This window comes from Sparus aurata, chromosome 7 (assembly GCF_900880675.1).
Source record: "Sparus aurata chromosome 7, fSpaAur1.1, whole genome shotgun sequence".
NCBI lineage: Eukaryota > Metazoa > Chordata > Actinopteri > Spariformes > Sparidae > Sparus > Sparus aurata.
The window spans coordinates 35,922,973-35,946,359 of NC_044193.1; the positions used below are offsets into that span (position 1 = coordinate 35,922,973).

At 41.9% G+C, this 23,387-nt stretch overlaps 1 protein-coding gene across 3 annotated transcripts; it reads left to right on the top strand.

Annotated features, from left to right (window-relative positions):
- The first annotated feature begins 200 nt into the window (after nucleotides 1-200).
- On the top strand, nucleotides 201-22,988 carry mthfr (methylenetetrahydrofolate reductase (NAD(P)H)). Of its 3 annotated transcripts, none has more exons than XM_030424438.1 (12): nucleotides 201-331; nucleotides 5,732-5,993; nucleotides 6,286-6,524; nucleotides 7,122-7,232; nucleotides 7,326-7,519; nucleotides 14,404-14,654; nucleotides 15,939-16,073; nucleotides 16,270-16,450; nucleotides 16,775-16,957; nucleotides 17,047-17,148; nucleotides 17,238-17,357; nucleotides 22,050-22,988. In XM_030424438.1, exons 2-12 carry the CDS (start codon nucleotides 5,746-5,748, stop codon nucleotides 22,269-22,271), a joined length of 1,986 nt encoding a protein of 661 aa, XP_030280298.1. In that variant the 5' UTR covers nucleotides 201-331; nucleotides 5,732-5,745; the 3' UTR covers nucleotides 22,272-22,988. The 3 variants fall into 3 exon arrangements, with proteins under 3 accessions (XP_030280298.1, XP_030280300.1, XP_030280299.1); XM_030424440.1 differs by lacking the exon at nucleotides 201-331 and adding an exon at nucleotides 336-431; XM_030424439.1 differs by lacking the exon at nucleotides 201-331 and adding an exon at nucleotides 525-647.
- The last annotated feature ends 399 nt before the right edge of the window (nucleotides 22,989-23,387 follow it).

A 23,387-nucleotide genomic window follows, 5' to 3' on the forward strand; every position in this document is an offset into this window, starting at 1 on the left:
GCCAAATTAACAAGCATATGATACATTGACTCACATTTCGACTTTTGATATACAATCGTCTTTTCAACGACTTCACCAACCGACGCAAGAGAAGCACCCGTTGCTTTCACTGGCTGTGTACAAACGCACGTTTTCCCCTAACAAATAAATGCATCACGTCTCCACTGCATGATCAGGTGTGTGTGTGTGTGTGTGTGTGTGTGTGTGTGTGTGTGTGTGTGTGTGTGTGTGTGTGTGTGTGTGTGTGTGTTTGTGTTTGTGTGTCATTGCGTGCGTGCTCCCTTGCTGGCTGGATGGAATAAAGTTCAGCAACACAAGAGGGCTGCTGGAGGTAGGAGAAGGTTTACTGGTTTAGTAACGCATACAACCTCCATGTGATACTCCTGTATCTCTCTCAGTGTAATAAACAATGTGCTAACACCGCTCGTGAGGTACGTAGCGTTAACTTGCTCTGCTCAGGCAGCCGCTGTGGCTAACGTTAGCATGCTCTAACTAGGTATCTGCCACTAACCTATTTCCCACGTGCGCCTGACCTGGGTATAAAACAAGAGGCTCGAGCTGTTCGCGTCACTCAACGTTAGAGACGTTACCGCCGACATGAGCTAGCTTATGACTCATCCAGTTATTCGTCTCCTCAGAGGGGCCAGGTAGGATAATGTGTGGGGGCCCTTTTGTGGTCCCCTGTTGGATTATGTACAGAAGCCAGTGTCTGGCAAGCAGGACTTTGAGGTGTAACTTTAATTTGGGCCAACTGTGAGGTTGCGTGTTGTCAAAAAAGCAACAAATATGACAACATGTTGAACTATGTTTGGTGTGTCAGTGGTGTAGCCAGGATATTTTTAATGGGGTAGCATGGATGGCACACAGTTTGGGGTGGCCATGGCAGAGTGAACCTGAATGACGGGCAGGAGATCAAAATGTTTAATGTATAATTTTGCTTCTACTAATGCACATATGAATTGAATGCCAAAAGTCACCTTGGTATTTATTGTATTGTTTTTATTGTTGTAACATTTTATAAAACATCTTTAATAGTTCTATTGTGTGACAGATATTCAGCTCCTGCTTTCGTCTGGCACTGCAGCTTAATTCTACTACAAAGTGATTTCATACAAGTTCTGCATTCATCAATCTTAAATCAGATCAATCCTTCTATTTTGGTGATGGCTTGCAAAAAGTTTGATAAACTTGTCCAAAACTTGACTTGGCTCTTCGAGCCTCAATGCTAAGGACTTCCAGGTTGCTAAGTCTGTCATCTGTCATAGTTGTGCGCAAATGGGCCTTGATGAGTTTGCCAGCTAAGAAGTTGCGCTCACATGCTGCACTAGTTCATGACTGAGATCTTCTGCATCACTGTCATAAATTTCTCCTAAGCGAAAGACTGCTTTTTCATGCTTTTCATTCAAAAAATTGCTTTTTTGAAGTTAGTCTTTGACTGTATTTGATTTGACAGGTTTTTAGTAGAGTAGAAACTGTAATTACGCATAGACAAAAATATAGGCCTAACATATGTTCAGTTTGAACTATAAGACAGCTGTTCAATAAAGTTTTTGTTTTTGGCCTGTTTTGCCTAAAAATGTCCAGGCGTTTTTTGGCATTTGTGGTACTTCTGAAGCAGTTCCTCTCCACCTGCAGACACAGGCCGACAGTACACTCCTCACACTTCCAGGGAGTGTACCTTTTGCGGAGGGTGCACTGTTATCGCCCCTTGCTGGCTCTCTGTGATTTGCCCTCTCTTACACATAACGCGCTATCTTACACTTAGCCATTAACAGTGTGGACAAACATCATCCAATTTACATGACATTTAGCTACCAGTTGTTTTTCACCACATCATCCCATTGAAGTTGACAGGACACATGTCACATTGACATGACATATAATTGATCTGTGATCTCTCGGGCCACATAGTGGACACAGGCAGTGTTATTTTACCAATTCAGACAATGTCCAGTAAATGCATGCACTAAGGCTGGGCGATAGAGTGGGTGCAATTCATCGATGTGGCGATGCATCGCGATGCGTCACGTGACGATTTGGCATCGATTAAATAACGTTGATGCTTTGCGGTAAGACCGGAACAAAAAACACATAACCGGAACCTTAGCGCGCGCACCGCCCGGACTGTTTAGTGAGTGGGACCACAACAAACGGAGCAGTAACATTAGTTTCTTTGCAAAATGGCAACAGCTTTAGCAGCCCCCAAAGAGCGGCCGATTCTCTCGCCACCGGGGTTCACTGCAACCGTGTGGAAGCACTTTGGATTTTATGAGAGAGCAAACAAGACGACTGACAAGACTGTTTTCAGTGTTTTCCACCAATAGAGGGGGCTCTCGTGCAAGTGGAGCTTTCCCTGGTCAAAGTTAAGTAGGTCAAAGGGCAAATGTTTACATAGTCATAAAATATAATATTTTGTGTCTTTGAAAAATACAAGTCAAATGTTCAAAAAACCTTGTTATTTACTTAATGAGTGTAGTTTTAGAGGAACAGAGTTAATTAATAGGCTATTTATTTACAATTGAAGCCATAGATGAAGACAGAATCAATCTTGTATGGAAAAAAAGCATTAAAAATCACAATAATCGAAGAATCGTGGCACCAATAATTGAATCGACAGTCGTTAGAATCGAAGAATCGAAGCTCTCATAATCAAAATCGAATCGTGAGATACCCTTGTTGGAACACCCCTACTGGGCGATTTGGCCTAAAAATCGCATCTCCGCTTTTTTCACACCAAACTCGATTCACGATTTTAATATATTTTTTTTTTCCTTCTTAAAAACTACAAATGAAAGAAATTATTGAAAGCATTGCTTTTATTTTAATGCTTTTGTTGTAAACAAAATTGCCCTGCCATTTTAAACAGTGCACCTTCAAACTTACTTGAAAAAAATGTGTCCCTTTTTGATAAAATGCTTTTGTAAACATAAATTTAACATGTTAGATCGCAGGTTTTTATAAAAGCATGTGTGAAGTGTAGTGTGAACATAACTTTCATCAAATACTTTTTTTTGCAAAAGGTGCTTTTTGTTTACAAACAGTATTTTGTATCCCTGAAGACATGTAAACTAAATTAAACATCTGCATGCTGCATAGTAACCATGACATGTTGGTAGATGTACAGGACATGAGGTGTGTGCTTGCGGTCTATTTTACACAGTTTTGGCCAGGAAGACGAGTCTGTCTGCTTCCTCTGGCTTGAGTCAGGCCCTGTTGCGGCTTCGTAACACAAACTTGAAATCGAAAGTTTTCAGCATGTGGATGAACCTCCAGTGTTTCCACTGTATATATGGGCACCATATCACTAGCGTGGCTGCATCCGTAAAAACACACAATGATAAAATCATTCTGCTAATGTTTGCTTCTTTTTAGCAGGTGTTTGTGGACTGCCGCGGTCTTGTGCATCTCGTAGTGAATAACAAGTGTCCCACTGTGATACATGTGTCTGTCTGAGATGCTGAAATGAATGGCTTGGTCCGCTGCCTTTAGTTGCAACAGCCTTTAAACAAACTTTGCAGTGGACTGTGGTTTTTTTCGAGGTCCAACGCTAAGGAACCAAACTACTGACCAGAAAGTTCCTTTTTGGGAACGAACTCGTGGCTTGCTGCATGTTGTTGTGTTTGTTTTTCTGTGGCGGCGGCTAGTGGTGCAACGGATCATCACTGATCCGTGATCCGTTCGGATCAATATCTTCGGTTGGGCACACACGTGAAGTTGTGTGCATGTTCAATCCACACACTTGTTAAGTGCAGCGTGGTCATGGAGAGCGAAGAAACGGAGGAGCTTGAACGCCCTGTGTCATTTAAATCCCCTGTATGGGAGCATTTTGGCTTCCCTGTCAAATATAATAATGAAGGAAATTTGAAGCGACATCACCCCGGTGTTTCACTGACAGGAGTGAAAACGAAGGCTGCTCAACAACCGCTTATCACCGCGCATTTACAAAGTTATGTTTATTTGTCTTGTATTTTTTTTTTGGGCTGATCCGAAAAATGATCCGATCCGTGACTCTGATCTGTGAAATGATCCGAACCGTGAGTTTTTTGATCCGTTGCACCCCTAGAGGCGGTGGAGCAAGTTGAAGAGAAATTGATTTTAAATTTTTTTTAAATCATCCTAAACCACAAACTCAATATAATTGATTTTAACACCCAGCCCTAGCATGCACATGCCGACATCTACGTGTGCGCCCTCCAACCGTGCCACAGCCCCGACGTACATGGGCGGCGAGGGCCTGATCATTGCTGTTTGCAGCTTTAATTATTAGTACTATTATTATTGTTCATCTGTCTTTTTATAAATAATTTGGACTACTGTTCAATAGTATTCAAAACCATTGTATTTGAATGTGAAAGTACATGGCAAATTCAAGTCTGTTCATAATGCTGTCGGTGGAGGCCTGACAGCTCCTCATCATGACCGCTGTACCTAGGCTGCTTATTTGACAGACCTGCTTCCAGTAGTGGCTGTGTCTTGCTCTGACTTTTTTTGAAGACGCTCTGTATGTTCCTGCTTCTTTTCCATAGCTATTGTCTTATTATTCCTGGGAGAAATGTAATTCAATCAATCATTCAAGCACTATGACTGTAATGTCTAGCAGGATCATTGTTGAATTGGGTTTGAATCGATGTATGAAGTACAGGGTTTCTTAGGTTACTAGGGCCCCTCTATATCAAAAACAAAACTGAAAAGCCTGAAAGCCTAAACTATTTTTAGAAATTACACAATAAAAAAAACATTTTGAACCAAACATTTGTGGCATGTGAGTATAATGTGCTCTGCCTCTGCATGTCATATAAAATGTCAACTCAGTCTACAATTGAAAAAACACAGCGCGAAAAGACTTGCAGTAAGACCACCTCCAGGATGGCAGCATGAGGAGAGAGCTCCTGACCAAACCAGAGTACTTATTAATACACTACCATACAAACTGAGAAATTCCTTTTGAATAAATGCATAAAGAAAGGGAGTAAAACTTCCACCAAGACATCGAGCAATAATTGTGAGCAGAAAGCGGAGGTGGACAAAGAAGACGAGGCACAGCCAGCTAATAATTAGCGGTTAAGGCTAAGAAGCAGCAAGATGGTATAAACTACGCTAGCCCCGAGTGGAGAAATGGCTGATTTGGAGCTTATTCTCCAAAAATTAAGAGGGTTTCACAAAGAAACCAAAGAACAGTTAGGGTTAGCAAAGTCAATAGCTAAATGAAATGCTTACCACTAACGGCTACCTACTGATGTAGTTACCTTTTTAAGGTAGCTGTTGCTAAGTGCTAGAAAGAGTTTTCACACATTCAGAGGGGAACTCAACATAAAGTAAACATTAAATGACCATGCCTCTCAATCAGCAGGTAATGGCTTTTATCCGGCCGATGTTTTCACTGAGGCGGTCACGGTCAGAAATTGCATGGTCACCATTCTCCTCTTAACAACTGGACCAACAGTAGCACACGGATACAGCGAGGTCTGATCTCAAACCTGTATAAATGCTCACTGACCACAAATCGGCTCTTGCACAGCCGCAATCCCACCATCACTGTAGTAGCTGGACTTGTAAAACTGACCCCAAATCAGCAACTCAGCGATGATTGATTGACAGGTGTTTTTTTTTTTTTATTTGTTTTTTTTTATTCTTGTTTGATGAACTACCAATCAGATGTGCTGTCAAAATAATGTAAAATATATCTGAAATCATTTAACAGAGTTGGAACCATGTCTTTTCTTTCTCTCAGTATAATTGACTATAATGGTGAACCAGGTCCAGCGAGGGGACGGTAGCTGGCAGTCATGCAAGAGCGACTCCAGCGGGGCCAGCAACAGTGGTGGAGAGAGCTCCAAGGAGAGCTCCCGGTGTTCCACGCCGGTGCTAGACACCGACCGGTCAGACAGGCTGCGGGACAAGATGCGGAGAAGGATGGAGTCCGGGGAACGCTGGTTCTCACTGGAATTCTTTCCTCCCCGCACAGCCAGTGGAGCTGTCAACCTCATCTCCAGGCATGTGAAACCAAACTAGACCTACAGGAATCATATCCTAGTCACACTCATATTTACAGATAATTATCAAAGGCAAACTTCATGTAAATAGATAGGGCAGACAGAAGCGGCACTGCTCAGCACAGCAACCGATGTGTCCAGCCTGTCAGTTTGCTTATAACACTGATTTTGAATTTGCTGGAGTTTTAAAAAGGAGGGTAGCATTTATCATGAGTGACTCCAAGGATTGCTACCAGACAACAGCTGGACATTTATTTTATTATTTTTTCTTTTATTATATCATTTTCTCCAGATTTGACCGTATGGGCTCTGGAGGGCCCCTCTTTATCGACATCACCTGGCACCCAGCAGGGGATCCGGGATCGGACAAGGAAACTTCATCCATGATGATTGCCAGCACAGCAGTCAATTATTGTGGCCTGGAGAGCATCCTCCACTTGACTTGCTGCAACCAGACCAAAGACAAGATAAGTGGTTACCTGGGCAAAGCAAAGCACCTGGGCCTCAAGAACATCATGGCACTGAGGGGAGGTAAGAGAGGTGGCATTTGTTTACACTGATAAATTACAGAAGTGGTGATACCATGTAGTACTCTCCTTTCTTGATCCTGGGGGGCTGCAAAAATTATGAGTAAAGAAGTAAATGCTTGCGCTACAGTTTTCACTTTCCTATCCAGTTTGCAGAGGGTCTAGCATTCTGTTTAAAAGCAGGTGGGTTAGTCATTGAGAGAATTGAATTGGGATAGCACAAATCCTTGTTCTGTTTTTCTACTGTTTTCATATTCAACAGTTCAGTCATAGTTGCGTCATGTGCAGTATCTGTGAAATGTTAAAACAAAAAACACAAACGATAACCTTTAAAAAAACCTTTTTTTTAAAAAGTGCATCAGTGTTTATGTACTATTTGTATGAAAGCACGCCTGGCTTTATATAGCTGATTCTAAACCATTACAGGTGCCGTGATAAGGCCTGATCCCAATCCTGCTGATTCAACATCTTTAGTCTAAGATATGGGGAAAAATTGCATATGATTCCACATTAGAGCGGGAGTAACATTAGTGTATAGCCTTGGAGAGCTTCATAGATTTTGCGTATTGTTGTGAGTTGCGTTGTTCTCATATTTCCACAGACCCAGTGGGAGCAGACTGGGAGGAGGAGGAGGGAGGATTTAACTTCGCCATCGATCTTGTTAAACATATCCGATCAGAGTTTGAGGATTACTTTGACATTTGTGTTGCTGGTATGTTTTGTGCCTCCACATCGGTAGTTGACAATTGAAGTGGAACTCCTTTTGAATTATCAGTCAAGGATTTAAATATGTTTGTGTGTTCAGGTTACCCCACAGGCCATCCTGAGGCAGACAGTTATGAGGAGGATCTCAGACACCTAAAGGAGAAGGTGGATGCTGGGGCAGACTTTGTCATCACCCAACTGTTCTTCAGGGCAGAAACTTTCCTCAAGTTCCTGGATGACTGCAGGGCGATTGGTATCACATGTCCCATCCTACCTGGAATCTTCCCCATTCAGGTAACTCAGTGCTCTTTGTCCGAGGGCGCACACGTAGATGTCTGCACGTGCACAAGTTTACTGGACGTTGTCTGAATTGGTGAAATAACACTGCCTGTGTACACTATGTGGGGCTAGAGATCACCCATCAGTTATGTCATGTTGCAGTGTATGATGTGGAGAAAACAACCTGTAAATGTCACGTAAATTGGATAATGTTTGCCCGCACTGCTAATGGCTGAAAGTAAGATATTGCTTCAGTTGCCTTCTTTCACAAATGTTTGCATGTGTTATGTGTGAGAGAAAGTGTGTGTGTGTGGCTTTTGGTTTTACTGCTTTGTTTTGGTTGCATTTATTGTGCAAAGCACTTTGTGCTCAAGTTATTTGTATGAAAAGTTCTATATAAATAAAGTCAAACTGATTATGAGGCTGACTTCTGTGTCAAGTAGATGGCACTATGTATATGACACAGCACTGATTCAAAGACGTATTCAGGGCGAAACCCTCCACATGTGTGACCAATTTGGTGTAGAGGAAGAGTTTATTAATGTCGTGCATGCATGTGCATGTCGGAGGCGGGTCTTTAAGCTTGAAATCTTCCATGAGGCGCTGTGGAGCCATCTTGTCAGTGAAAAGGCCAAGACCCTAGCAGATGTCAGTGTTCGTGACTTGTGATGAATGTAATGAACTTTGGCGTGTGCAGGAGTTTGTGTGTATGTACAAAATGGGGAAAAGCCATTAGGGGGCGCTACTGAGCTGTTGTGCCGCACCTGTCGGTAGTTGCCAAATTAATTCCTGGCTATATCGATGAGGCCTATGAGTCCTGCAAATTTCATGAAGATCAAAAGGGTTTTTGGTCACATTACCCGGCGTTAGGCGATGCTACTGAGTGTCCTGGCCACACCCACACCCAATCATGCTGAATCATAACATTTTTTGCCAGATGTGACATGTGTGCAGAGTTTGGTGAGTTTTGGGGTATGTCTAGGCCACCAAACATGTGCTTCTTTTCGGAGGTGAACATTTTGAACTTACAGAAACAATAGGGTCCTTGCATTGATAGTGCTCGGGGCCTAATGATCAATCAGTCAAGCTTTATTGTCATTGAGCTGTACCAACAAAAGTAGTGCAGCAAAATTTGATTTCTTTTCTCCGGGATCCCATAATACGAACACAATAAACGTACACACAGTATCTAACTATAATAATTTAGAACTAAAACTATGACAAAGGCCCATGAATTGCAGCAGTGCGCATGCTCCAGATCAGCAGTTCAGCAGTCTGACAGTTGTTGATGAGTCTGTTAGTTCGAACTTTATGACTTTGGGAGCAGTTCAAAGAATGTGTGGAGAAGGTGGGAGGGGTCCCTGACGATGTTCAGTTCCTGCAGCAGCTTAGGAACAGTTCTTGGACAAAGGAGAGGGAAACTCTGATGACCCTCTCAGCTCCTCTAACATTTCTCTGCAGGGCTTTTTTTGTCTGACATACTGCAGCTGGAGTACCATGTAGAGACTGTAAAGACGGTCTCTGCTGGGCCCGGTTCGTGATCACTGAATTGTTCTCGTTGCAGCTTAGGTCCTGCGAGATCTGCACTCCGAGGAAGTTGATGTTCTCCACTCTCTCCACTGTGCGGCCACTGATGCTAAGAGGAGCGTGCTCGGGCTGTGACCTCCGGAAGTCGATAATCATCTCCTTCGTTTTGTCCGCATTGAGCACCAGATTATTTTCTCTGGGCCAACCCTCTAGGTGTTTAACTTCTTCTCTGTGCATTGATTCCTCATTTCTACGAATGAGTCCCACCGCTGTGGTGTTGTGAGAAGGTGAGCACGCCACCCCCCCTTCTCACAGTCTCCTCGGGGGAATGCCATTGTGTGGCGTGGCCCACGAGGGAGCGAAGAGAGACTTTTCTCGGACATTTGTAAACACATACACGCACACTCATACACCCGCACACACTCCCGCATATTATTCTAAGGACTCTATGAAAATGTTATGTTGATGTGTGCGGTTATGCACCAAGCATGGCACAATAATGTGTGTATTGTGCCATGCTTGGTTATCGTGTGTGGCGTGAGCCGTGCACCGGCGTCGGGAACGCAGTGTGCCGCGGCTCGCATTCACCGCACCCACCAACTCACCGCTCTTTATCTGTTCACTGGTAAAGACTCTGGTCCTGCATATATTCACCTCCACTCCCGGTGCGGCTCCACTGCTCCCCTGCAGAAGCGCGCGCCGCTGCAGGGGCGGTCTTTATCGAGCGCAGGGCAAGGGGGGCACGGCCCATGTCGCTCAGGGGTGTTTGTTTTGCTATTGTATATTGGTTTGTGTGATCCTTATGCAGAGAGTTTGGTTTGTCATCTGAAATATTGTCTGTGTCACAAGGGGATTTTGTATTGTTTATTCTGAGGGATATTTATGTGTATAATGTCAGGGGTGGACCAGTATGGTTTTGGTGTTCCCCCTCATTAATGGTTTGCCCCAATTGGGCTTAGCAGGCTGCCATATTTAAGGGAGCTTCATTCAGCTCTCTAGAGCTCTGAGTGGAAGTAGCCTGGTGCGAGGCTATGTTCCTGCCATTTTGTTTGCCTGGCTTTGTCCTCAGAATACGTGTGTATTTTTATTGTTTTTTTTTTTTTTTTTTGTAAAATAAAAAGCCTGTTCTTTTGGCACCTGACGCTTTGCTGGCTCTGTTTCCCACCTCCATCACCTGAGTCTGGCTTGCCCTGAACCCTTTTTGTGGGGAGACCACTCCGGTCCCTCACAGGTGTCACCTGCAAACTTGATGATCTGGTTCCCCTTGTGTCTGGATGCAAAGTCGTGTGTTAGCAGTGTAAACAACAATGGACTGAGTACACAGCCTTGAGGAGATCCAGTGCTCAGCGTGATGGAGTTGAAGTTGTTATTTCTGACACAGACAGACTGAGGTCTCTCCATCAGAAAGTCCCGGATCCGGAGACTTGTGGTGGTGTTCAGGCCGAGTAGGAGGAGTTTCTCCATTAGTCTCTGGGGGATGATGGTATGAAATGCTGAACTTGAATCAATGTACAGGATTATGGCGTAGGTGTCTTTCTGGTCCAGATGAGTTATGACTGAGTGCAAAGCGGTGGATATTACATCCTCTCATGGGCGTAACCACGCATTCTTTGGGGGGGTCGTGTCCCCCCCAATATTGAGAAAATGGCAATCTGTCCCCCCCAATATACAGAAAAAAATATGTTAAATATGCACTCTTTTATAAACCCTGTCAAACGATCTGTTTCGTTATTTCTTATTTATTTTCAATTTATTTCCGTTTTTAAGGAAAACACAATTTTGTGAACCCCCTCTCCCAATTGTAAACTTGGTTGCGCCCATCCTTAGGTATTAAACTGTTCGCCCTCGTGGTGTAATAGCATACTGAAATGGAGCGCACCTCAGTAGCTGAGTCGCTCCCCCATACATGAAAAACCCATTGGTCAAGTTACAGTGATTGACAGCCATCAAGCCAATCACAGCCATTTGATCAAACCCACTAGTCCTGGCCGCCCGGGAAAGTAAACAATAACATGCTAGCGGAGCTGCCGTCACTCGCTGCTGCAGACAGCGAACAGAGTGGAGGTATGAAACTGTTGTTTAACTAGTTAATAATGTAGAATTTTGTCTGTAAATAACTTTGTCTTGCTTCGTGGCATGTTTGCTAATATTAAGCAAGCCAGATGGATTAGGCCAAGCCAGGTAAGCCAGGCAAAGTTAATGGTAACTGACATAGTTTTCTAGAAACATCCACTGATTTTGATATTATTCAGCATGATTATGAATGCCAAAAAGGAAGAGGCAGCAGAAGATTGACTTCTTTTTCAAGTCAAATTGTCATGTAAGTGGAGTTATGTGACAGGAGTACATTCATATTCTTGCATTAATGCCATGTAGGTGTTAATTTACGTAATTTAAAGCTGTTTGTTGGAGCTTAAAACCTTATTTTCAATGGAGAAAATCTCTAACATAAACTCATCCCTGTTACTGCTCTCATTTGTTACACATACAGCTCCTCCAGGTAATGTCCAGATCAGTTCAGAATAGCAGTGCATGTGTGAAAGGGGCTACGCTGCTGTACATTATACACTGTTATTTATGCACTTACTATTTAGCTAAAGCAAATAAACTAGTAACACAAGCAGAAAAATCAATGTATTAAATTAAAATGATCATCAAGGTCAGCCATTGTGGCCAGGCAGGGACATGCTCTGGAGGTACAGATGATCAGGTGAGAAATCTGAATGAGAACTTAAACAGCATGATAACATTAGTTTTGACCTAGGCCTACATGTCAGCAGTAAATAAAACTAGTAACATTGGGCCTGATACTGGCATATAGGTGAGATATAGAGCAAAACCTTTGAGATAAAAACAGTGATTTTCACTTAATGGGAATTTAAAGAGAAGCTTTATATTGATTCTGTAGGAATCCATGCAATTTCACAGAATATTCCTTCACATGTGAATTCAAATGGTCAGTGTTGTCCTCAAAACTTCTAAATGTGCGAATTTTCATATATAAAATATCATAGAATTGTGGGAAATGTACTTTAAAAAACAAAATTCGGGGGAAGGGCTCTCATTTGGACCCCCCCCAATATCTATACCATGGTTACGCCCTTGCATCCTCTGTTGAGCGGTTGGGACGATAAGTTAACTGGTGTGGTTCATGTGTTGCAGGGAGGCTGGCTGTGATGTGTGGTTTGACAAGCTGCTCAAAACACTTCATGACAGTTGGTGTCAGTGCGACGGGGTGGTAGTCGTTCAGACAGGATAACAACTGATTTGTTCGCTACTGGTATTATATTGGATGTTTTGAAGCATCTGGGGAATGACTGAGGGACATGTTGAAGATGTCAGTCAGGGAATCTGCTAGCTCACTAGAGCAGGTTCTGAGCACACGTCCCGGGATGTTATCCGGGCCTCCCGCTTTCCGTGGATTGACCCTGGTTAGGGTCCAGCATTTGTCTGCTGCGTTGATGGTCAGGGCTGGCCCGATGAATGTCAGAGAAGGACCAGCCCTCCCTCTGGTTGTCAGGTTTAGTGTGCAAAGAAGTTGTTGAGCCTGTCTGGAAGAGAAGACTCATCGTTGTTGACCCCCTGCCTGGACTTGATATCCGTCAGCGCTTGGTATCCCTGCCACATTTGTCTGGTGTTTCCTGTGTCGCAGAGGTGTCTCTGGATTTTCTCTACATAGGTGCCTTTCGCAGCCTTGATTCCCTTTTAATAGCACAGACCTGGCTGAGCAGACAGCAGTCATGTCTCCCGCCCTGAATGCTGCATCTGGAGCGCACCTCTGTAGTCATCCAGGGTTTTTGGTTGCCACGTGCAGTGAAGGTCTTAATTGTAGTGACATCCTCTGTGCACTTTGCAATGTAGCTGGTTACCGCCTCCGCATACTCTTCAATATCTATCTGAAATCCCTGGGAGGCTGCTGTCTTAAAAACATCCCAGTCAGTCAGTACGTTTACATGAACAGCTTAGTCGGATTACAGTCATAGTTCGACTCTGCTACTCAATCAGACAACTGCTATTGTCCGAGTATACATGCCAGTGAGAAAATCGGATTATTGGCCGAAGCATGTCATACCCCGGTACGCTAGGTGGCGCTGTACCCATTTCAACTAGTGGTAACAGAGCCACCTCCAGCTGACCTCTTTACGTCACCAGCAACAACAAACTGCCTCGGCATTCAAGAAATATGGCGTACGAAGAGCGAGACGAAGCTATATCTTTGTACATTTCTTATATGGTGTACTTGACAATTACACAAACTAGATGCACAATGGAGCTCTTTCTTGCGGTGATTTCGGAGGAAAGATGTCGCCGTTGCCGGCCTTCTACTTCCGGCTCAAGGCCCGGGGAAAGAAATCTCGCGCCTGCGCAGAACGCAAAATCCGATCCGATCTGATAGAAGACTAAGGTGTATACATGCATCTTAAAAATCTGATCATAGTCCCCAGTAATTTGGTTTTCTTGAGTGTCATGTAAACAAACAGAGTGTGGATGGGTTTTTTTTAGAATTACAAGTCACTTACCAATCAACAACCCATCTCCACCGGCTCCTTGAGCCAGATGCATCCCCAAGGAACTATTCTGCAGCACAAAGGAGTTTTGTGCTCCCCCTGGCCAATGCATCACAACATTCAGAAAGTGGCAGTTTGCATCTGATATTATTTGGATGTTAATAGAGTGAAACAGCCTTAGGTTTAGGAATGGGAATGGGTGAGGACAGGGTGCTTTGATCCATATATGCATGCAATCTACAGCACGAATGATACTTGGTGCCACAGCAAAAAACATTCGCAATCTCTAGCTGCTGGTAGGCAGGATACAGGAGCGATATGTACTGGGACATTTATATTATTGCTTCCAGTAATCTCGGAAACGGACAGCTCAAAGACGACTGTTAAGTGCCTGATAGTGAATCCCAGAAATCAATAGGTACTAACAAAATGAGAGAAAATAGTGGATATAAACACGACCATCACACCAACACAACATACAGCACTAAGAAAACCCAGAAAGAGAAACATGACCTGTATTGACTATTTATTTTTTTTATCATTTCAGTGTATTAACTTGTCCTACTCGTCTATGTTCTGTCTGTGTTTTGTCTTGCATTCATAGAATAGGAACAAAATAGATGATCCATCTTTGCTCACTGCATTTTGGCCTTTCTCACTTTCGGTATACCAGCAGATAACTCTCTATCTGTATCAACTGATAAAAATCCATATTGTGCATTCCTAGAGGAAACTACCTGGTACTCAACATAAACAATTGGCCATGTCCCTCCCAAAGGCTCCAAGAATATGTTCATTACTATTATCAAATAAGGGCAAACAGACCACTGGGCTAAAGCTGAACTTCAACCTATTCATTGTCAGGGTTACCAGTCTCTGCGTCAGCTCGTCAAGCTGTCGAAGCTCGAGGTACCAGAGGAGATCACCGAAGTCATTGAACCCATCAAAGACAATGATGCAGCCATCCGTAACTATGGAATCCATCAGGCAGTAGAGATGTGCCGTGTGCTGATGGACAGTGGCAAGGTACCAGGTCTCCATTTCTACACTCTAAATCGAGAAGTTGCCACCATGGAGGTGCTCCGACAGCTGGGCCTGTGGATAGAAGACCCCAGGTCAGTAATCCCTCTGTTTTCTATTCTTTAACATGAAAACCCCCTCAACAGTCAACAGTGCCTGGTTCAAATCTGTTTCAGATGTTCTAGCAGACAATAGAAATGCCTCCAAAGCTTTGACCTTGTAAATTTAAATGTTAAATAACATAACGTATATGTGATATCTAATCACATTCCACATGTTTGTATATGAAAGTATGGCAAGTCTATGCTAAAATGCAAATAAAATGATAAAATTGATATTCTGTGCTCTTTTCTACTTTACCTTTTAAGCCAGCATTAACAACATAATGGATCCCATAATCTGCAAAGATATTTAATATATCTAATGCAGGGGACCAAAGTAATGTAGCAGCAATGCCTTAAAAACATTGATGTAGCAGTTTTTATTACCTTAAAAATTAGAATTTTACACTGGTTAGATTTTTGGCTGTCAGAAATTGATATGTATTAATATATTGTATTGATATATCTGTCTCATAGCCCCCATGATATCTTGCACAAATTATGTACACTAATCCTTTTTCTTAGAGCAATTCGTATGGCATATCTTTCATTCCTAAAGACCCACGTCAGACTTTTTCCAAGTGAATACTGCTAACACAATTACCATACTACGCTTACTTGGTTAATACTGCTATAGCCTTGAAAGTGCTGCCTGTGGTTCACTTAATGATAGTTTGTTACTTTAAGTTTTTCCAAGCATCAGAAGTTTCCATTAGCAATCACCTCCCTCCGCTCTACGTCGACACACTTGAAGGACTCCTTTCTTTTTTCAAGGGAGTTCTCTTTGCCTATTTCTTTGCTAGATTGGTGTGGTAGTATAAGTTGTCACTGGGGGCACAAGAATTGGTAACTTTCCTTGTTCCGCCATTGCCAATTTAGCTACCAGAACAGGAGGATCATGCTCTCTATAGCCTCATTATGGAGTGTTCTGTCCTTATTGGATAAAGTGGGCAGGATACAAAAGAAATATTTTCTCTTTTACTGCATACACATTAGAAGGAATCTCATTGGTTACTGACCAAACACAACAGTGATTACTGTTGGAATATAGAGCTACTTAACACTTACTTTGATAGAAAAATAACGGTAACAGCGGGTTTTAGATAATTCAATTTCAATTCAGGATTTTTTTTTTGTGTACAGTGAACATAATACTCAAGACACACAAACTAACATGACCAAGTTTTGTATAAAGAGAAGGTTTATAACTTCACAGAACTAACAATGAAAAATTCTAATTTGAAATGTCCCAGAGTTTCAGATCTTATTTTCTTCCAGGCGGCCTCTTCCCTGGGCAGTGAGTGCCCATCCCAAGCGAAAGGTAGAAGATGTTCGACCCATCTTTTGGGCATCCAGGCCCAAGAGCTACATCTACAGAACCCAGGACTGGGATGAGTTTCCTAATGGCAGATGGTGAGTGCAGTCATACTGAACAGATTTGACATGATGAAACTTGAATGTCAATGTTCTTGTTAATGCATTTTATTAAGTGAATGAATGTTGAATTACTATCAACATTTTTACTTTCTTCATTAGGGTAAATATGGAGAGTTGTGTGAATTGGTGTGAATCCCACTATCAAATGACTAAATAGTGTTGACTGCTTCAGGGGAAACTCCTCGTCTCCAGCTTTTGGTGAATTAAACGACTACTACCTGTTCTACCTGAAGAGCAAGTCATCCAAAGATGCACTTCTGCAGATGTGGGGTCAGGAGCTGATGAATGAAGAGAGTGTATTTGAGGTCTTCACGTGCTACATTACAAGTCAACCAAACAGCAGTGGACACAAGGTAGATGAGATGGACAGTGATAGTGCTTCTACTAGGGCTGACCCAAATGCTTCAAAGCTTCTGCCAATGTCATTGGTAATCAATGTTATTAGTATTTGACTAGTATTTAAAGGATACATTTTATTGACTCTACTGAAAGAGGGGCAAAATACTGAGGAATACACATATACAGTTATTAATGACTGCCAGTTTGATTTCTCGTCCCACCCCTTGTGTAATTCTTGCTTATAAGAAGCACCATAAATGGCATTTGGTACAGCCCTAGTCTCTATGAGCTCAAGAATGATGACCTTCAAAACATTGCGCTTGATCCTTTTCTTCTAGGTGATGTGTTTGCCATGGAATGATGAGCCTCTGGCCCCAGAGACCAACCTGATGAAAGAAGAGCTGGAGAAGGTTAACAGACGAGGAGTCCTCACCATCAACTCTCAGCCCAACATCAATGGCAAAACTTCCACAGACCCTATTGTAGGCTGGGGACCTGCAGGAGGCTACGTCTTTCAGAAGGTCTTGATTGTGTCTTTTGATGGAGTACTTAGCAAGTTGCGCTGTTTTTGTCTGGAATGTTACCTTATTCCTCTTGTTTTAAATCCAAGGCCTATCTGGAGTTCTTCACCTCCAGTGAAAATGTGACTGCTCTCCTCAAGGTACTGAAAAAGTATGAGCCCCGTGTCAACTACCACATTGTTAATGTGCACGTAAGTTTAAACAGACAGCACACATAATTCCATGTTTGTAAGAGTATATGATCATTATGAGACTAACTAATGTATATTTCTGTGTCCAGGGGCGTAACCTGACCAACGCCCCTGACATGCAGCCAAACGCTGTAACCTGGGGGATCTTTCCTGGCAGGGAGATTGTTCAACCTACTGTAGCGGACCCAGTTAGCTTTATGTATTGGAAGGTAAGACCTGTCAATGTGCACCAATTATTTAGGGATGTACAGTCTTCTGACAGTGGTTTCTTTTTGAAGACAACCAATGTTGCCCATTAACATTTGGCAAAAAATATGCGTTTTTAAAAAAAAGAGCGACCCATGGCGGTGCCACAAATGCAACAGGGCTCGTTGTCACAAATACAGCAAGGAACGTTTTTACAAATGCAACCAGGTCTGTTGTCACAAATGCAAAAAGTCTTCAGCCCCTGCTGCTGGAAACACAATAAACATTTGCCAAGATCAAGCAAAAGTGCTCTGAAAGTGATTGGGGGAGAAAAAAAAACAAAAAAACGTGGTATGAAAACCACCATAAGAGACTAATGCACACCAATTGCAATAAAATGAAAAGATAAAAGAATAAAACAGAGAATAAAACAGATAAACAAGCAATAAAAATAAAATGGGAGAAAATATCGATGATGAAGGTTCTCAGTCATCCAGGTCATGGTAATTCTAAGTGCTGTATGGATGGCAACTGTACTTAGTTTATTTTCTTTATCTTTTTACAAGAAAATGAAACGAAACAAGTCCAGTTACCCTATATTGCATTGAAAATTTTGATTCAAAGTTTATAAAATACAACATAAGAATAACAGTAAAATGTGAATAAAAGATATGTACAATCTATACTAAAAAGACTATGGGTGATGCTAAAAAACAAAATAAGGTTAAATAAGAATAAACATCCTAAAACTTATAAGAGACTCCATAAAAGCCAGACTAAATAGATAAAAGTATCAATATTTCCTGCCCCCTTGAGATCCTCCGACAGGCTATTTCAATGGCTCGGAGCTTAATGGCTGAAAGCAGCATCGCCAAATGTTTTGATTTGCTTTGTGGAACAGTTACAAGAAGAGAGCACAGTCGGAGGGTCTAGGGGTCTTCGTGCCTCATAAATTAAAAGCATTTGTGTGATGTAGTCTGGTGCAAGGGTTAGCTGTGTAGTGCCTTTATAATTTAATAAAAGAACTTAAAAATCATTATGAAAACTAACTTTACACCTATTTTAAATTCTTTGTTAAGTTTAAATTTTGGTTGTCCTTCTGGCCTTAGTCATCACTCTTGCAGCAGAATTGTGAAGTAATTTTAGCCCATTCATTGTGTTATTTGGGTAACCAGAAAGGAGAGTGTTACAGTAGTGTAGCCTGCCAGTTATGAAAGCCTGCATTAGTCTCCCTGTGTTGCTCAGAGAGAGAAAAGGGCCTTGCTATGGAAATGTTTTTAGAATGATAAAATGCTGTTTTTAAGACTTAGCGTACATGTCCATTAGAACCAAAATCTGAGTTGATGACTAGATGATGGGTTTAAAAAAAACTGAGGTGGGTGGGGAAGCAGTTGGTCATGCTGTAATACATTGCATTATGTTGTGAGCTTATACCTGTGAGCCCCTGAGGTTGGAGTACAATCCATCACGCTTAAAAAATGCAGGGCAACTCCAGAACAGATGGTTATGTGAACTTAGCATTTCCACATGCAGTTTTCAGCCATGAATTGAGAGGGAGAAGGCGACAGAATTTTTCTATGCCCCTTTTGTAGGTTGGCAGGGGTTCTGAGATGGCAATTGTTTTCCCAGTTGATTTAAGGCTGGTGAGAAGTTTTAAAATGTTCCTTTTAAAGTTTCTGACTCTCAGTAAAAAATGTCGTTGCTGCCAATATGTGCCGACACAGTGCGCATGTCGGTGTGTTGTTCTAGCACTACTGGAAGCTGAGTGATGAGGTCCATAAAATTGGTTCTGTGGAAAACGTAGACGATGGTTTCGTCTGAGGGGAGTGCGAGTTCAGTTTTATTAAGGCTGAGTTTGAGGGGATGCGCAGATGATCAAGTGGAGATGTCTGCCAAACATTCCAAGATTTGCATTGCGACTTGGGTCTTGGAGGGAGGATGGGGGAAAGAGAGGAATAGTTGGGTGTTGTCTGTTGTCTCACAGTGTTAAGACCATCCTTGTAATGTGATTGCAGAGCCTAGTGATCTAGTGTATAGTGAAAACAGAAGTGGTCCTAATACTAAGCCTTGAGGGACACCAGTTTCCAGAAAGCAAGGTTTGGATAAGGAGCCATTCCATGTGACCGGAAAAGTGCCATTTGTCAGGTATTATGTGAACGAGGTTATAGCAGAGTCAGCAATGCCAAGTTCAGCCAGAGTGGAGAGGAGGATTTGGTGGTTGACTGTGTCAAACGCAGAGGATGAGTCGAGGAGAATGAGGAATGACGAGTGGGCCAAGGTTCTGGCAGCACCGAGTGACTCAGTCACCTTGAGGAGGGCCATCTCACTGGAGTGAGCAGTCCTGAAGCCTGACTGATTAGGATCAAGGAGGTCGTTTTGAGAAAGATAGGAGGACAGTTGGTTGTAGACTGTGCGTTCGAGGGTTTTAGAGAGGAATGAAAGAAAAGATACAGGTCTGTAGTTTCAGATGTCAGCTGAGTCTAGGGTAGTTTCTTTTTCTTTTTCTGATGTCTTGAAAGTAAACTGTGCAAAAGTTAGTCAAACAATTCACACTTAGGCCAGGTCATAATTCACAATGCTAAAAGGTGTAAAAAAAATAAAAATAAATAAAAAAGTAAGGTTATAGGTCAATACATGAAATAATCACTGCAAGGTAATGCAAGGTATCAATATGCATGGTTAAATGGAAATGATCTATTTTGCTACTACAGTGCGCAATGCTGCCTAACATAGTGTTTAGTCTGATGTCCAGTAAGCTCACTGCTTGTCTCATCATACCCAAGAACCTTCTTCCAGTTGACCTTGGAGTCTCCCACATGCCTTTGGTTGAACTCTAATCAAGATTAAATGAGCTTTCTTCAACATTAGCTTTCCCTTTTGCCATACTTCCATAAAGCTTTGACTTGTGACGAATCCGGGCAAGAGTTGTTGTATGCAGAGCCTCTCCCATCTCAGCTACTGAAGGTTTTATCACCTTCAGAGTAGTCATAGGTGTCTTGGTGGCCTCCCTCACTAGTCTCCTTCTTGTATGATCACTCAGTTTGTGAGGACGGACTGCTACAGGCAGATTTACACGTGTGCCATATTCATTCCACCTCTTAATGAAGGATTTAACTGAACTCGGGGATGTTTAGTGACTTGAAAATGTTTTTGTATCCATCCCCTGAATTTCAATTACCTCTTCACAGAGCTGCTTGGAGTATTCTCATGTCTGCATGGTGTAATTGCTTCCAAGAATAACAAGTGACTGGACCTTCAGACACGGGTGTCTGTATACTACAATCACTTAAAACACATTCACTGCACTCTGGTGATCTCCATTTCACTAATTGTGAGACTACTAGCACAAATTGCATAAATATATATATTTTTAATAAATTGACATTACTTTGTAGAAATCTGTTTACACTTTGAAATATTTTTTGTAAATTTTTTTCATATTGACCATGATTCTATTTATAAAAGCAGTAAAAGTGGAAAACATCCGAGGGGGTGAATTTTTTATAGGTACTATTTATCTCAATATGTCAGTGCCTCTTGAGGGTCAACTCTTCTGGTGGTTAGCCATAGCTCACATGATGTTGACTGTGCTTTATCTGGGAGAGCTGTGGTAAGCAGGATACATTTAAGCAATTGTCCACTCAGAATGAAGTGTGAACTGTCTCCAGAAGATCCTCATGGTTGCACTGGTCATCTCTGACATGCCTTTGGACAGTGTAGATAGCACAGCAGGGACCACACCACTCATAACTATTTGGTGGTATATTTCTTTCCATATCTTGCCAGAGAAAATGGACAAGTGTGAGGTCTTCCAGGAGGAATCTGATTCCTTGAAACATATTACGTAATCAATACTCCATCTATTTTGACACGGATGGTCTTTTCGTCAAGAATAGAAAGTGCTGCCTGATCGTGTTTAGATCGTGTCACCTCTTGTCATTGCGATAGGGCAATACATCACCTGCCTCAGTCTTTCAGCATGCTGGTGCGAGTCAGAATGAGGTGTCGTAAATGAGTGAAGTCATGAAGGCAGGAGCTGTCTGACCCTGTTGGTCCAAAGCGTACTGGCTGGATAGGGGTTATTACATGTGGATGGTCAGATCCAATCAGTAACCTGGGCTGCACTTTCAGGTCAGTGTATTTTCTTATGAGTGTGTTTGCTGGACAAGACTGCTCAGCTAAATGGATTTGAGTTGCATTGAAGGTTTGGCAGATGTAGTGATACGCTTGTGGCTGTGTGCTGACACTGACGGACACCTCAAAAGACACTGCCATTCCCCGGACCTTGACTACATTGTGCCTGATGGTCTTCAGGTTAAGCAGCTCCTCTACTGCAGAAGCAATTATTAGCAGTCAAACCTGTCATCTAACACACCATGAGTGTTTCCTCATTCTCTTTTGATGATGGAGCTGGACAGGTACCAACTTTAGCATAACGCAAGTGGCTGGATTGATCCAGATGTACCATATTAGTAGGTGTTCTGACAGTGGATATCCATGTCCATATCCAGTTGGCAAGGTCAGTCCAGAAGGATCAACCAGTTCATTGTTTTTCATTTGTACTTACTGATGTGAAATTTCCAGTTTTGCGATGCTGCATCTAAGTTTTCAGTATTGTTTTGAAGAAGTTATTAATTAAAATGTATATAAAGTTTTGTTTTCATGGTTTATTTCTTTCCTCCCCTCACCAAACCTGCCCCCATTTTTTTCCTCAGGACGAGGCCTTTGCCTTGTGGATTGAGCAGTGGGCCAAACTCTATGAAGACGAGTCTCCTTCACGGATGATCATCAATTATATCCACGACAACTACTTCCTGGTCAATCTGGTGGACAATGACTTTCCTCTAGAGAATTGCTTGTGGCAGGTCATTGATGATATGTTTGAGCTCCTCGATGCACCCACAGAACCACTCTACAGTGGTGCAGTCTCTGAATAAAATTCATTGTTTTTCGGGAGAGAAAGAAAACTGAAGAACTCTGATATTTTATGCATTGTCTACAAAGCTGCTATTTTCATTACAGAGCTTGAGTATTAACTTGACAGAATTTTTAACAGCCTTTTTATAAATGTTTCTAACACTTGCGTGAATGGTAAATACAGTGGTCTCACCTAAACAAAATCCAGAAGTTTGTACAAAACATCTGTATATTTTTGAATTCATTGATGAATATTTTCATTCTCTCCAGCACTCCCAGCTTTTAACTACTCTTGTTCTCATAAAGGTTGGATTCAGTCAAGTCAGTCTTGTTTTTAAGAGGGACAGACAGGGACAGGGTGTCTGGAAAAACAACAAAAAAGAGAAAGAAACCTGTCAAAATGAATTGTGAACTTGCCCATTACTCTTGGAATTGTCAAATGGATTCTATTTTCATGGAAAAAATTAATTCTCATACTTTATCTGAATTAGATTTTTGAACTATTTTTATTATGCGTACTGTTGTAAAGATGGCGATCTTGTGTGTTGATGTTTTTTATCAGTGTCAATTATGCTTTCACAGTAAGCAGTCAGATGTGTGAGCTGCTAATGACTGCTTTGTACCACAGACAAAAGTTACACTAACTACCTGCTGCCTTACATGTTTTTAATGTACATCAAATTTATTTTATGCCTACTTTATAAAGCTCATTAAATAGTTTTTTCCGTTACACGTAATCTGGTGAGTGTGTGTTACCAAATCATGTAGAGGGACATCTAGCACATTACTTATGATTGTGGTGCACTACTTATTGTGACTTCACTAGGTATTCAGGGTGTACTACAGAACTACAGAACTCCAGTACAAAGGCCAGGCCATAAATTCTCTTCCATTCTGGAAGGGATTTCCACAAATTGAGTAACTACAGGATTACCAGAAACCCTACACTTTATATATTTTTGTAAAATGCTAAACTTTTTATAACATTTGTTTTATTATATAAACCTAATTTATTTCACGTTTCTTCCCTTTGTTCAGGAACCTGAGCCTACATTAATGAGTCACTGCTGTATTATAGTATTCGTTTACCCTGCTGTCAAGACAATAAAATTAATTTGACAGTTTTGTTCTGTAAT

What these genes read in the sequence shown, in the direction of transcription:
- mthfr (XM_030424438.1), top strand. Translation starts at nt 5,746, where the DNA reads ATGGTGAACCAGGTCCAGCGAGGGGACGGTAGCTGGCAGTCATGCAAG. An exon ending in GCTGTCAACCTCATCTCCAG is followed by an intron (nt 5,994 to 6,285) that starts GCATGTGAAACC and finishes CATTTTCTCCAG; the next exon opens with ATTTGACCGTATGGGCTCTG. An exon ending in GAGTTTCCTAATGGCAGATG is followed by an intron (nt 16,074 to 16,269) that starts GTGAGTGCAGTC and finishes TGACTGCTTCAG; the next exon opens with GGGAAACTCCTCGTCTCCAG.